The sequence below is a fragment of the Cololabis saira genome, chromosome 15 (genome assembly GCF_033807715.1).
Source record: "Cololabis saira isolate AMF1-May2022 chromosome 15, fColSai1.1, whole genome shotgun sequence".
NCBI lineage: Eukaryota > Metazoa > Chordata > Actinopteri > Beloniformes > Belonidae > Cololabis > Cololabis saira.
Genome location: NC_084601.1, coordinates 45,688,269 through 45,703,485, shown reverse-complemented (window position 1 = coordinate 45,703,485; position 15,217 = coordinate 45,688,269). Strand labels below are relative to the sequence as shown.

The window sequence follows — 15,217 nt, the reverse complement described above, 5'->3', positions numbered from 1 at the left end:
TAGGAATGTGATGATTAAAGTAGCCGGGCGGAGTTGATTCATTCAAACTAACATACTCTTCATCCTGTAACCATGTTTCTGTTAAGCAGAAAACATCACTCCTGCTCTCTGTGATTATATCGTTTACTAACAGAGACTTGGAGCTTAATGATCGTATATTTAGTAGTCCGCATCTAATTTTTCGGTCTCTTATTGGTACCAAATGTGCATTGGTTTTAATTTTTACAAGATTATTTTGGTTAACGCCTCTATAACGCCGCACCTGGTGAACTAGTGGAGGGCGGGGAACTGCAACTACTTCTATTTTGCTAGGCACCTGGTTAGAGTTACCAGTTACATCATGTAATCTTATAGTTTTGTTGGCAGGCGTTGGTCCTCGAGAAGCAGCAGAGAAGTGTGTTAAACTACAGCTCTGCATCCTGGCCTGGACCCTGCGATGTCAGGGAGAGGGTCTAATGAAACAGGCCAAATTACTAGAGACAAGAGCAGCACCATCCCGGGTGGGATGAATGCCGTCTCTTCTAATCAGACCGGGCTTTCCCCAGAACGTTTCCCAATTGTCAATAAAGGCCACGTCGTTTTCTGAACACCACCGATACAACCAGCGACGGAGCGAGAGCATGCGACTAAACATGTCATCACTGGTCAAATTGGGGAGGGGGCCAGAGAAACCTACGGAGTCCGACATGGATTTAGCGAAGTTACACACCGAGACAATATTCATTCTGGTTACTTCCGACTGGCGAAGACGGGAGTCGTTAGCTCCGACATGGATGATAACTTTACCATATTTACGATTACCCTTTGCCAGTAGCTTCAAATTTGCTTCTATGTCGCCCGCTCTGGCCCCCGGGATACACCTAACTATGGTCTCTGGAGTCGGCTTCACATGTCTGACTATGGAGTCGCCAATCACCAGGGTCGGCTTCTCAACGGGTGTGTCGCTGAGTGGGGAAAATCGGTTAGACACGTGAAGCGGGTGGTGGTGTTCCGTGAGCCCTTTACTACGCTTCCCCCGAACCGTCACCCACCGGTCCTGACTGGCCGGCTGCTCGGGAGCTGCAGGGGAGCGGCTAGCCTCAGCTGCTATGGGCCGGTCCGCCGCTAGCTTAGCCTGGTTAGCTGAGGAGGCTATCGGACTATGGTCAAATTGGCAGAACCGGACCTCTAACTGACTGAGCCTCGCCTCCAGCCCTGTAAATAAACTACATTTTAAGCACTTACCGTCTTCACTAAAGGAGGCAGAGGAATAACTAAACATTTCACACACTGAGCAGCAAAGAGGTGAAACGGTGGGAGACGGAGAGCCCATGCTAAGATGCTAACGGAGGCTAACGGACAGAAAATGTATTGGTGATTGGTGACAGTGAAAGTTACGGAAGAGAAAATGAGCGAGTGTTGAAATAAAGACAGTAATGTACCAGATATAGTGCTATTTTACCAGAAAACAGTCTAAGTTTAAGACAAAAAAGTCGGGAGAGATCTGTGCCCGCACGCCGTGCAGCAGCAACGGACCGCAACACCAGGAAGTGACGCGATGCGTGACGCAGTACGTTACCCAATCAGCAAGCACGCAAGAGATCAGCCAATCAGTCCTGCAGTACAGTGCAGTTTCAACTCTCAGGACAAAGGGACTAAAGACCTGGGAAGCTCTGGACAACTTTGGGCCGACGCTGCATGTAACAGAGCACAAACACGATAGGGGGCGGAGCTAGACCTGCTGACTCTGAGCGGTCTGAGCATCTCAAAGGTTAGTGTGTCTGAAACAAACAGATCCCACACCACCAGGGATCCGAGATCTGTTCTCTTTTCTTATTAGAACAAGGTTTGACGGGTGTCTTTGCTCATGGCAATGAAAACACTCACGGTCACCATTTTTACGCACCAATTTGGACGTGCGTCTCTGTTCAGCAGTTGGGGATTGTGTAACTTTTAGAGGAAACACATTTGTATACGTTAGAATCAAGTTTCTAAAACCTTGTCCATTTGCTTCAGGGACAAGTTCATATGCGTGAAACACCGTTCTTTTCAAGTTAGCACCGCAACGGCAGAGACCAACACTAATTTAGTGCAGTAGCCCAAAATAGGAGTCAACGTCTGACCGAAACGAAGGAACTAACGTGGTGTGCTTACTGACGTCAACGTGTGTGCTTTGAGGTGACGTAGCTATGGACGCGGGTCAACTCTTTTCAAGAGCTCTGATCCGGAGATGCATCGCTTGCACTAACAGCTCTTTGTTGCGTCTCCACCTCCTGAATATGAAAGGGTTAAGCGGAGATCTTCGGGGGGACAGACCTGGTTGAGGTTCAGAAACTGGATCAAGGTCCACACTGGATCACTGAACACTTGAGCAACCTCTGCTACCTTTGCATCCTCCCCGTCTACGGCGGTAGACGTTTCTAACAGCCTCTCAGACGTTAGCTGCTTTACTTCAGCTTTGTCAGAGCGTTTGTCCGGTTCTTCCTCTACAGACTACGAGACTGCCTCACTTCTGGAGCCTCTGCTGGTCAAATTAGGAATTGCTAAAGTTGGCCTTTCTGCATTAGCGTCAACTGACGGGTCTGTTGGAATTATGGTGTATTCGTTGTCTGTAACATCATTTGCTCTGAAAGAGAGAGATCTCTGCTTCCATCAGCTGAAGAAGCTGAAGAACAAGGAACTCTTGAGTTTCTCATTCAGGAACAAGGAGGTTGTGATTTAAGACTGGAAGCAGTTTGACTTACAGTATAGCTGTCATTCCTGGAGATCGTCCCTTCCCTGGATTCATCCTGGTCCTCAGACGTCACATCGTCATGTGTTTGAAGCTGACTGCTGCAGAAATGGAGAGAACAGAGGATTGGTCTGCAGATGCTTGACTGTGATTGGTTGACAGGTCCAAGTAACAGCTTCTGAAGTTTTGTTGTGAAGCGATAACACTCTATGTACAGACGGTTGCTTCAGTCATCCACTCAAACGCGTCAGTCAAGGTTTGTGTTATTCACCTTGAACTGATCCCTCACTCGTTACCAGACCCTGAGACGCTTGGACTCCCCCACTGAGGCCAGGACCTGATCCCCGACCCAGGGAGGGTGCATGAGGTCCATGGTCTCTGATTTGGAGCTACTGATTCTCATCCCAGCTGTGAACCGCTAAGGGTAGGGCTGGGCGATATGGCCTTTTATTAATATCTCCATATTTTTAGGTCATGTCACGATACACAATATATATCTCGATATTTTGCCTCAGCCTTTAAACAACACTTTCACCGACCCTGGTGATTGGCGACTCCATAGTCAGGCATGTGAGGCCGACTCCAGCCACCATAGTTAGGTGCATCCCGGGGGCCAGAGCGGGCGACATTGAAGCAAATTTGAAGCTGCTGGAAAAGAGTAATCGTAAATTTGGTAAAGTTATCATAAATGTCGGAGCTAATGACTCCCGTCTTCGCCAGTCGGAAGTCACTAAAATGAATATTATGAAGCCAAATCAAGGCCAAAAGTTTTGCTAATTTGAAAATAAAATTTGAACCTAAAATTAATTTTTTACAGTTTCAATTTAATTTCAGTTTCAAATCTTTTTTTCAGTTTCAGATCTTTTTTTTTCAGTTTCACATCTTTTTTTTCAGTTTCACTTCTTTTTTTCAGTTTCAGACTTTTGGCCCCGATCTGGCGTAGGGGGCGTGGCATCAACTGAGAGGGGCGTGGCATCAACTGAGAGGGGCGTGGCTTCATGAGTGACAGCAGAACAGAGAAGGCGGGGGACGTTCCTCAGTCATGTTGGCTTCAGGAAACGTAAGTTGGAGAAGTTATCAGTAGAAGTATGATTCAACACTGTATATACACCATATTCACGTGATTGGCAGTGGAAAAAACGGATACTAGTGACACATTTCTGTTTAAAAAGCTGGGTTTAGGCGGTCTTGTCTCACCTCTGAGCTCCTCGTGCTCTCCTCTGTTCCGGAGGAACTGTCTCGTCCTTCCTCGTCCACCACCACTTCCACATGCTGCTGCCTTCACACACTTCCTGCCTTCATCTGCAGAGGAAACATCAACTCACCTTTACCTGATACAAGCGGGACAAATGTGGTGTAAAGCCTGGATTATGGTTCGTTAAACCAATGCAGAGCCTACGCCGTTTCCGTGACGCCGTTGCCGTGATGCCGTTGATGTGATGCCGTTGACGCCGTTGCCGTTGACGCCGTTTTGTGACGCCGTTGCCGTGACGCCGTTGCCGTGACGCCGTTGCCGTGACGCTCTTGCCGTGACGCTCTTGCCGTAACACCATTGTGAACCTTCGAACTTCTTCAGCACCATTTCTCCGCAGTGCTAAACCCCCCAGAGCGCTAGTTGATACTTTGTTTAGCTTCCAGCTTTTCCGGTCACAGTGAATAAAAGAGATAAGGACAACTATTGTGCAAAAAAACAAAACAACCAAAGAAAAGAACGCTGAATGTTCACGACTGTTTCACGAACCAGAAATGCGTTGCTACCAAGCAAACCAATCACAGCCTCTCGGTCTGCGTTGGGTTAGGGTTAGGGTTAGGGTTAGCCTCGACGCGTAGTTACATTTTTTGGGAGGTGCGTCAGGCACGACGTGGCGTGCACCGTGGGGAGCTCATCGCGGTGCAACCTGCGGCGTACGCTCGGCGTGGATTTAACGCAGAACCAGAATCCAGGCTTAAAAAGCTGCATTACTGCACGTACCAAAACCAGTCGACCAATACTGCCCTCTGCAGGAGGTTTGGCAGCACTGTATCAGGAAACTGCGTCCTGAAAAACACAATCAGGAGGAAAAGTTGGTCACAAATGAACTGTTATGACAAAAGGATGAACTAAATATAAACTCGGAACAACAACAGGTCAGAGCCGGGTAAAAGTAGTAGTAGTAGTAATAGAAGTAGGAGTACTAGTAGTAGTAGTGGTGGTAGTAGCAGTAGTAGTAGTAGTAGTAGTAGTAGTAGTAGCAGTAGTAGTAGCAGTAGTAGTAGTAGTAGTAGTAGTAGCAGTAGTAGTAGTAGTAGTAGTAGTAGTAGTAGTAGTAGCAGTAGTAGTAGTAGTAGTAGTAGTAGTAGTAGTAGTAGTAGTAGCAGTAGTAGTAGTAGTAGCAGTTTTTTTTTTTTTTTTTTTATCCCGGTTTTTTCCCCATTTTATCCCCCAGTGCTCCTACCTAACAGTCCTGTGCATTGCCATCCTCTACCAACCCCGGGAGGGCCCTGCACTGAGCTCAGGTCTCCTCCTTAACCTGAGGAGTGAGCAGGCCGCTTCTTTTCACCAGACAGGGTGGGGTTTCTCCGGCCGAACGTAGCGCGTGGAAGGATCACGTTATTCCGGCCGGATCCTCCCCACCCCATCTGGCGCCCCGGTTGGCCAGAGGGGGCATGTATAGCCCAGGACTGTATGCATGTTTTTGTGAGAGTAGCTCCCATTAGCTACCCAGGGGAACACGGGGAGAACATGCAAACTCCACACAGAAAGATCCTTTCGCCAACCCCACCCAGGGTGTGGTGCTGAAGTCATGGGGGAACTAACACGCACTCCAGCGCCCACAGCATCCCCGGCGGGAATCGAACCCAGGACCTTCTTGCTGTGAGACGGCTGCACTACCTGCTGCGCCACCGTACCCCCGTAGTAGCAGTAGTAGTAGTAGTAGTAGTAGTAGTAGCAGTAGTAGTAGTAGTAGTAGTAGTAGTAGTAGCAGTAGTAGTAGCAGTAGTAGTAGCAGCAGTAGTAGTAGTAGTAGTAGTAGTAGTAGTAGTAGCAGTAGTAGTAGTAGTAGTAGTAGTAGTAGTAGTAGTAGTAGTAGTAGTAGCAGTAGTAGTAGTAGTAGTAGTAGTAGCAGTAGTAGTAGTAGTAGTAGTAGTAGTAGTAGCAGTAGTAGTAGTAGTAGTAGTAGTAGTAGTAGTAGTAGTAGTAGCAGTAGTAGTAGTAGTATTAATAGTAGTAGTAGTAGTAGTAGTAGTAAGGAGTAAGAAGTAGTAAGAAAATAATAAATAAGAACTATTATAAAAGTGAAAAGAGTAGTTCCTACCAGCAGCGTGTAGTTTATGGTAAATGGCTTACACTTATATAGCGCTTTCCAGCTGTATTCCTACAGCCCCAAAGCGCTTTACACTGCAAACAATCACCCACACACTCACACATTCACACACCGGTCGTCGGCGGAGCTGCCATAGACAACGGCGCTGGCCTGACAACCGGGAGCAACCGGTTTAGACTAAATCTGAATAGTTTAGGTTTTTTCCACCTGTTAATGATAAACATTACCACAACTGACTGAAGTATCAAAAGTAACGATATCTTCATTTGGAGCATTTTTAATACAAAAGGACAAGAAGTATAAAGTAGTATTAGGATCAAACTTGGCTCAGCTGGCGGTCCCGGCTCGTCTGGTTCATCATCTCCAGAACTCCCAGCATTCCTCACTCTGTTTCCAGAGCTCCTGACCCCCCCACCCAAGTCATCACAATCATTCACATTTTAGAAATAGACTCCTTAAAACCAGCTAACGGAAACCCCAACACCAGCAGTAAAACCAACGGAAACCCGGACACCAGCAGTAAAACCAATGGAAACCCCGACACCAGCAGTAAAACCAACGGAAACCCCGACACCAGCAGTAAAACCAATGGAAACCCCGACACCAGCAGTAAAACCAATGGAAACCCGGACACCAGCAGTAAAACCAATGGAAACCCCGACACCAGCAGTAAAACCAATGGAAACCCGGACACCAGCAGTAAAACCAATGGAAACCCCGACACCAGCAGTAAAACCAACGGAAACCCCGACACCAGCAGTAAAACCAACAGAAACCCCGACACCAGCAGTAAAACCAACGGAAACCCCGACACCAGCAGTAAAACCAATGGAAACCCCGACACCAGCAGTAAAACCAATGGAAACCCGTACACCAATAGTTTTCTTGTTGTCAGTTTTATTCTTGGTTTTTTATTTATTTTTTTTGTGTCATGACCGAAAATAGACTAAGCTAAAGTTAGAAAAAATAGTCAGGTGGAGTCAACGGAACGCCCCTTCTTTTATGATGTACGTTTCTATTGCTGCATCCAGATTCATGCTTATGTGAAAATTTTGTTTTTGAGCCACATAACGTACTCTTGGCGTGGCCTAATGGCTCAACAGCTCCCCCTATAAAACTTTGTGCCTCAAGCCCAACAATACGGACTAACATACATGCACGAAAATCGCTACACACCTGTATCATGTCGCAACTTAAAGAATAGTCTCTTGGCGCCATGGCTGAAACCCAACAGGAAGTTGGCAATTTTCAATTAATCGTGTAATTGTGGTGAAATTTATTCCATTTCTTCGGCCGCTTCTTCACCCGAACCGTAACGTGCACCCAGGTGTGTTATACATCAAGATGTTCGTCTCCATCCTGCAACGACATGCATTACTTTTCTCAGTCAAAAGCGTTACCGTGGCGACGATAGACGCCAAAAAGCGTGCCCCCCCTTCATCTGATTCGTCCATATTTGATAGTTCCTACTTTCTGCCATAAGTTTTGAATGGTTTGACATAAAGAGTCATGGTGGAGTCATCTGACTAAGTTTTGAGTACCTGACTTTTATTGGTGAAAATTGCATGCGCGAGGGCCCGTTCATCGCTGCTTGCAGCTTTAATTATATTTGTTTCTTTCTTATCCTTCAAATGTTGGAAAAGTGAGACGTGATTAAAGAGGTGATTCTGTGAAGAGTTTTCACCTTAGAAACTTGAAAATCTTGTTACTGTAATATGAGGAAACTCAGAGGTTGATCTGCAGAGACAAGGGTTCAATGTGCAAAGATAAAGAGATATAAACATGCTGTATCCAGGGCAAACAAGTAATAAATGTGATATGAGGTGTGATGATTGACAGAGTTCAGAGTCTTGATTAAGTGTGTCTTGATTAAGAAGTCTTGTGACCTGGGAGAAAAAAGAATATTTTAACCTGTTCATGTTCTGGATCTCTGGAAAGTTATTGATAGGTGGTTTGTGGGATGTGATTGGAAGTGTTGTACCAGGTGGGTGTTCAGACGGCCCTTCCCAATGTTATATAAGTGTTGTGTAAGTCGTGTATAAATGGAATGCTCTATCTCTCCAACGTAGATTTTATTGCATAGGTTGCAGGTGATAGCATAAACTGCGTTGGTGGTCTGATGGGAAGGGGAACCTAGAATGGGATATTTCTTTTTTGTTTAAGGGTTGTAAATGAATTTCCTTGCTTTGTAAAAGTGACTGTTAGGGAGAGAAGGGGTTGGTTTATTGTTGGAAAAAAGTGATCGAACCAAAATATCCTGAAAGTTCCAGTGTTTTCAAAATGCGGATATGGGTCTGTTGTGGTGGAGGATGGGGTGGAGAGATTGAGTAACAGAAAAGTTGCGTTTGATAGTCCTAAGTAGGTGAGTGACTTGGTGAGAGAAGGTGGACACGAAAGGGATGAGATGAGTTTGAGGGGGTTTAGGGTTGGAAATAGGGTAGGGGTTAGGGTTAGGGGGAGAAAGAGGGAAGGGGTAGAGGGTTAGGGTTAGGGTTAGGGTGGAGAGATGGGGGTAGAGGGTTAAGTTTGGGGTAGGGGTTAGGTTAGGGGTTAGGGTTAGGTGGAGAAAGGGGAAAGGGGGTAGAAGGTTAGGGTTGGGGTGAAGAGATGGGGAAGGGGTAGAGGGTTAGGGTTAGGGTATGGGTTAGGGTAAGGGTTAGGGGGGATAAATGGGAAGGGGGTAGAGGGTTAGGGTTAGGGGTTAGGGTTAGGGGAAGAAAGGGGGAAGGATGTAGAGGATTAGGGTTGGGGTGAAGAGATGGGGAATGGGTCGAGGGTTAGGGTTGGGGTAGAGAGATGTGGAAGGAGGTTAGGGTTGGGGTTAGGGTTAGGATTAGGGTTAGGTTTGGGGTTGGGGTTAGGTTTTTAAGAGTTTAAGTAGGGTTAGGGTTAGTGTTGTGGTTAGGTTTTTAAGAGTTTAAGTAGGGTTAGGGTTGGGGTTGAGGTTAGGGTTTGGATTAGGGTTAGGGTTAGGATTAGGGTTAGGGTTGGGTATAGGTTTTTAAGAGTTTAAGTAGGGTTAGTGTTGGGGCTGTGGTTGTGGTTAGGTTTTTATGAGTTTAAGTATGGTTGGGGTTGAGGTTAGGGTTAGGGTTAGGGTTAGGGTTGGGGTTGGGGTTGGGTTTAGGTTTTTAAGAGGTTAAGTAGGGTTAGGTTTGGGGTTGGGTTTTTAAGAGTTTAAGTAGGGTTAGGGTTAGGGTTAGGGTTAGGATTAGGGTTAGGGTTGTGTTTGGGGTTAGGTTTTTAAGAGTTTAACTAGGGTTAGGGTTAGGGTTAGGGTTAGGATTAGGATTAGGATTAGGGTTAGGGTTGGGGTTGGGTCTTTAACAGTTTAAGTAGGGTTAGGTTTGGGGTTGGGGTTAGGTTTTTAAGAGTTTAAACTTAAACTTAAACCTAAACTTTATTTATTTAGCATTTTTCATGCAACTGGAGTGCAACACAAAGTGCTTTACATTAATACATAAAAAATATACAATCTCCATTGAAATCCTCCTTCAAATGAGACAAGGGTTCAATGTGCAAAGATAAAGAGATATAAACATGCTGTATCCAGTGCAAACAAGTAATAAATGTGATATGAGGTGTGATGATTGACAGAGTTCAGAGACTTGATTAAGTGTGTCTTGATTAAGAAGTCTTGTGACCGGGGAGAAAAAAAAATTACGTCTCAGAGTAAATTTGTTTCAGTTAATCAGCCTGTTGTTTTTAACCCCGTCTGCATGAACCTCTGGGAGCTTCTGTGTCAACATTGATGCTATTCAGTTCAGTCAGGAAGACTTCTGGAGGAAGATACGTCGTCTTCAGTAGTTACACAAGCACCAAAGAACAACTTCTTCCAGGAACCAAACTGACTTTAATGTTGGAGACGACGGCTTAATTCCAGGAAATAAAAACACCTCACAGTTTGATTGATGAAGAAAACTAATGATCATGGATCATAAATGTGTCTCTGATCTGTGCAGCAGCAGCTGCCTCACCAGGTCTGGACCATAAAGGTTTTTACACGCAGCAAAACGATGACGGAAAGGAAAGGTCTTAACGCAAAGTTCTTCTTTCTCTGTTTACTTCAAAAACTGAAAAATCATACAAAATACAGAACCGAATCCTTAACGTTAATGAATAAAATAAAGTATACTAGTCAAAAGACTGTGTAGCTCAAAGGTCCAGAGACGTGTAAACTTTCACTGAGTTAACGTATATTTATTCTACATACAGCAGCCAATAGAAATGCAATATTCTGCTTTGTGACTAGTCACTGGTTTGAAGAAATATAAAACCAAAGTCTTACAAAAGGTATTAATCATCTTAAACATAAATCACATTGAGGTAAAATGGCTACAACAGATAAAAAATAAATCCAATACAAATATTGTCATCTAACAATCATGCAGCATGATCAAAGTCTGCAGTGAAAACCTTCTACAACCAGAAACAAACAGGAAAGTTCCCGAAAACAAAGTTCAAACTTACAGTTTGTTCACACAGTCCATAGATTTGAAGATGAAGATTCTGCAGTCTGAACAAAACCTACTGAGACGCAACTGAACTGATCCTGGAATGAATCAGAGCTGGAGGAGGAGTAGAATGACATATAGGAGGAGGAGAATGGACAGGTAGGAGGAGAATGGACATGTAGGAGGAGGAGAATGGACAGGTAGGAGGAGAATGGACAGGTAGGAGGAGGAGAATTGACAGGTAGGAGGAGAATGGAGAGGTAGAAGGAGAAAGAGTCTCATAAATCTGGCTGAACTTAAAAAATGAAGGTGACAATTTTTATTGAAGATTGTTAATGAATTTCAACTAAATTATTGAGTAAATGATCTGAGATTTTTTTAGGTTTATTAATTCATTTTGGTTCATCATTGTTCAGATTAAGTCCCATTATTTACTGGTTCCTGTGTGTTTCTGCCAACAATGTCCATCCAGCTGTTGGGACATAGTGTGTGTGATGTCATCAGTGATGTCATCAGTGATGTCATCATAAATGCCACTTGTGGAGTGATTGATCAGTGATTGATCAGGGCGTGACAGCTGCTTCCATCATGAACACATCCCTTACTTGTGATTCTGGAATATTTCTGAGTTGTTGACTGCAGTAAAGAATCAGGGGTGAGGGTTGGATCCCACAGATCCAGCATAACGCTTAGGTGTGGTAGGACGGCCACCAATGATGACGATCAAAACTCAGCCATGAAGGGTTTACTGTATATATCGCTACGACTGAGTATCATTACTACAGAAACTTGGACATATTGTTACTGTAATGTGAGGAAGCTCAGAGGTTGATCTGCAGAAAAAAAATATTTTATGTCTCAGAGTAAATTTGTTTCAGTTAATCAGCCTGTTGTTTTTAACCCCGTCTGCATGAACCTGTTCATGTTCTGGATCTCTGGAAAGTTATTGATAGATGGTTTGTGGGATGTGATTGAAAGTGTTGTACCAGGTGGGTGTTAAGAGTTTAAGTAGGGTCATGGTTCGGATCGGGGTTGGGTTTTTAAGTGGTTAAGTAGGGTTAGGGTTAAGGTTCGTGTTTGGGTTTTTAAGAGTTTAAGTAGGGTTAGGTTAGTGATTACGGCCCCCTGCGGGGAACCAATACGCTTCAGCCTCCTACGCTCGTTAGCGGTTCCAGAGATTGCTGAAGGTAGTGTCGCACTCTCCATCGTACATCCAGTTTGAGATCCGTATGCACTAAAGTACTTTGTCAGTGGTTTATGGTGTGATACCTCTGCGTTAGTCCCAGAGTTTTGTTATGAGATGTGCTGCATGGTGTATCAACGTAACTGGGTACCCCTTATGAGTGCAGTCGGATTATGGACGATCCGGTGTCTTCGTATGTGGCTAGTGGGTGCACTTTGAGAGGACAGTTGTGAGTTTTAGTAGGTGAGAAGAGGGGTGGGGGGTGGGGGGGTCATAGTTCAGAGAGGAGAGGTGATGGGGGTTTGTAGAAAGGTTTTTAGGATTTGGGGTTCGGGTTAGGGTTAGAATTTGTTTGTGTAGTTTAAGATTAGGGTTAAGGTTAGGGTTTAGTTTAAGTTTAGGGTTAGGGTTAGGGTTAGGGTTGGGTTAGGGTTAGGGTTAGGGTTAGTGTAAGGGATCCAGTTGGGGTTGCGGTTGTGGTTAGGTTCTTAAGAGTTTAAGTAAGGTCAGGGTTAGGGTTAGGGTTCGGGTTTGGGTTTTTAAGAGTTTAAGTAGGGTTAGACATGAGAGGTGAGGGTTTTTTTTAGAGAGGTTTTTAGGATTTGGGGTTCGGGTTAGGGTTATAATTTGTTTGTGTAGTTTAAGATTAGGGTTAAGGTTAGGGTTTAGTTTAAGTTTAGGGTTTGGTGTTAGTGTTAGGGCTGAAGTTAGGATTTGGTTTAGGGTTAAGGTTAGGATTTGGGATGAGGGTTAGGTATAGTTTAGGGTTGGGGTTGGGGTTAGGGTTAAGGGTTAGGGGTTAGGGTTAGGGCTTAAGGTTAAGGTTAATGTTAGGGTCAGGGTCAGGGTCAGGGGTCAGGGTTAGGGGTTAAGGTTAGGGTTAGGGTTCGGGATGGGGGTTATGGTTAGGATTTGGGATGTGTCTAGTGAATGTGAAGGAGGAATGAGGGTTCGTGGTGGCCGGAATGTGTCAGGTGCTGGTCGTCAAGGCCTGGCCCCCCGTTGAAATGTATTAGGTGAAGGCCCCTGGTGGCTGGAATGTGTCGGCTGTGTGTGTTTTTGTTAGTACATCGGGAGTTATTAGGAAAAATAAAAGGATTTAAGATAGAAGAAAAGGTGTTTAGAACTTTAAAGTAGATTTGAATTTGAGAGGATGACCCTGTTTGCTTGGAGATCGGTTTTAAGTATATTGATTCCTAGCTTAATCATTATCCCTCCTGGAGGCCCGGGTGAGATAGTAATAAATGGTACCTAATATGAATTTCTGGACTTTTCATCAGTGGTATGCCAACGGATCAACAGACGTTTCGGCCGTGTAAATACCAGACGTCCTCCCCGTTGGTGGCCCCCTGGGTTGATCGAGCCCAAGGTTTGTCGAGTTCCCAAATATCTTTTTAGGTTTTTCGAAGGGTCTTGTTCTTATTTACTCAAGGTACAGTACAATATTTAGGGATATTTATTGTAAACATTGTTACTGTCGGTTATTTTTATATTAATTGTTTCATGTTTTCTATTTTTATGTATTATTTGCTTTCAATTTTTTGTATTTAGGAATTGTTACCTTTTATGCTGTTCCATAAAATTAGTCTTGGAAGGAGGTTGAAATATTCCCTAGTAGGAGTTCTTCTGTTTACTTACTCTGGAGGCGTCCGTGCCGGCCGTGAAGCAGGCGGGGCGGTCGCAGTGTTTCCCCGGTCCGTGGTCCGTGATCCTGGTTTCTCTGGAGGCTGGAGGAGGAGGAGGAAAATTGCTCAAAGCTCTTAAAAGAGCTTTCGGTTTTTTCTTGAGTGGGTCCCACGGAGGTTCTGGAGTCTTCAGCAGGAAATCTTCAATACTTGTAATCTTCAGGTGTAGTTGAGGTTTTATTCTTTGTTATCCCCGCAGGGCTCCGGTTTTCCCTTATTCCAGGTAATTATCTATTTAATAGTTTTATTCTGTGTGTTAAAGTTCTTTTTCCGATATGTTTCTCTTTGGATAGGTTTTTTGCTTTAGATTTTTATTGTATTTCATATTTATGTCCATTGTATTTTTGATTATGTGTATTAAAGTTGGTCTGTGGAACACTTCGGGTTTATTTGTGTCAGAGTGGCTGTGATTGACGGGCTGTGAGCCGTGGGCGGGGCTTTGTGTCTCCTGGTGGATTCTGGTCGTGTTTTGTGCATATATTAAATAATCTGGGTTTATTGCGTTATTAGTATTTTCCTTCCTTCCTATTTTTGTGAGAAAAGTTGTGTTTGTATTTGTTTTTTACTCCAGTAAAGGTTAGGTGGGTTGTTATTTGTCTGTATGTTTATTGTGGTTCGGGTTTATCCCGGAGGTTTATCACAACCGTCAGTAAAGTAGCTGGTCCTGTTGATGGCTTGGAGCATTCAGGCTGCTGTTTGAGCATGTCATTGACAGCTTGTACTGGTTTAATCCTGTACTTTGTAAAAGTAAGGGGAATTGGCTTCTGCCCTAATAAAGGGAAGCCTTGTTTAAAGAAAAACTCATCTGGGGTTGTAAGTAGGCTTGGGGATTTATGGTTAATAATTTTAGATATTTGAAGTTTAGGTATTTTTAAAGTAAACTGAGTTCAGGTGTAATTTTAAGTGAATAAGTGAAAACGAGTTTTATAAGGTCTTTTTCGTTTCTAACAATAACTCAAGTTAAAATACAGTTTAAAGTGGATAAGGGAAAAAGAGTTTTAGGTCATTTTCGTTTTTAACAGTAAATCCAGTTAAAAATGCAGTTTAAATGGATAAGTGAAAAATAGTTTTAGAAGGTAATTTTCGTTTTTAACAGTAAATCAAGTTAAAATACAGTTTAAAGTGGATAAGTAAAATCGAGTTTTAGAAGGTCATTTTCGTTTTTAGCAGTAAATCCAGTTAAAATACAGTTTAAAGTGGATAAATGAAAACGAGTTTTTAGAAGGTCATTTTCGTTTTTAACAGTAAATCAAGTTAAAATGCAATTTAAAGTGGATAAGTGGAAACGAGTTTTTAGAAGGTAACTTTCATTTTTATAAGTAGGGTTAGGGTTGGGGTTAGGGCTAGGGTCAAGGTTGGGGTTGGGGTTAGGTTTTTAAGTGTTTAAGTAGAATTAGGGTTGGGGTTAGGTTTTTAGAGTTTAAGTAGGTTTAGGGTTAGGGTTGAGTTATTAAGAGTTAAAGTAGGGTTAGGGTTGAGGTTGGGGTTAGGTTTTTAAGAGTTTAAGTAGGGTTTGGGTGAGGGTTAGGATTAGGGTTAGGGTTGGGGTTAGGGGTTAGGTTTTTAACAGTTAAAGTAGGGTTAGGGTTAGGGTTGGGGTTAGGTTTTTAAGAGTTTAAGTAGGGTTTGGGTGAGGGTTAGGTTTAGGGTTAGGGTTGAGTCTTTAAGAGTTAAAGTAGGGTTAGGGTTGGGGCTGGGGTTAGGTTTTTAAGAGTTTAAGTAGGGTTAGGGTTAGGGTTTTTGTAAGGTTTTTAAGAGTTTAAGTAGGGTTAGGGGTGGGGTTGGGGTTAGGTTTTTTAAGGGTTTAATTAGAATTAGGGTTAGGGTTAGGATTAGGTTTAGGGTTAGGGTTGAGTCTTTAAGAGTTAAAGTAGGGTTAG

General features: G+C 43.7%; 1 protein-coding gene across 11 annotated transcripts in view; it reads right to left on the bottom strand.

Moving 5' to 3' along the window:
- Positions 1–10,565, bottom strand: part of LOC133460981 (NACHT, LRR and PYD domains-containing protein 12-like) — a 77,145-nt gene extending 66,580 nt beyond the window's left edge. For 8 of the 11 annotated variants that reach the window (XM_061741693.1, XM_061741701.1, XM_061741702.1 and 5 more), the window contains exons 1-4: positions 10,486–10,562; positions 4,683–4,748; positions 3,908–4,012; positions 2,724–2,811 (exon numbers count right to left, since the gene is read on the bottom strand). In XM_061741693.1, the coding sequence (XP_061597677.1) occupies positions 2,724–2,811; positions 3,908–3,981 (162 nt within the window). In that variant the 5' untranslated portion in view covers positions 3,982–4,012; positions 4,683–4,748; positions 10,486–10,562. Of the gene's footprint in view, positions 1–2,723; positions 2,812–3,907; positions 4,013–4,109; positions 4,265–4,682; positions 4,749–7,191; positions 7,375–10,485 lie in introns of those variants that run through there. The other 3 variants (XM_061741694.1, XM_061741697.1, XM_061741696.1) reach the window with 3 other exon arrangements.
- Between the last annotated feature and the right edge of the window lie 4,652 nt (positions 10,566–15,217).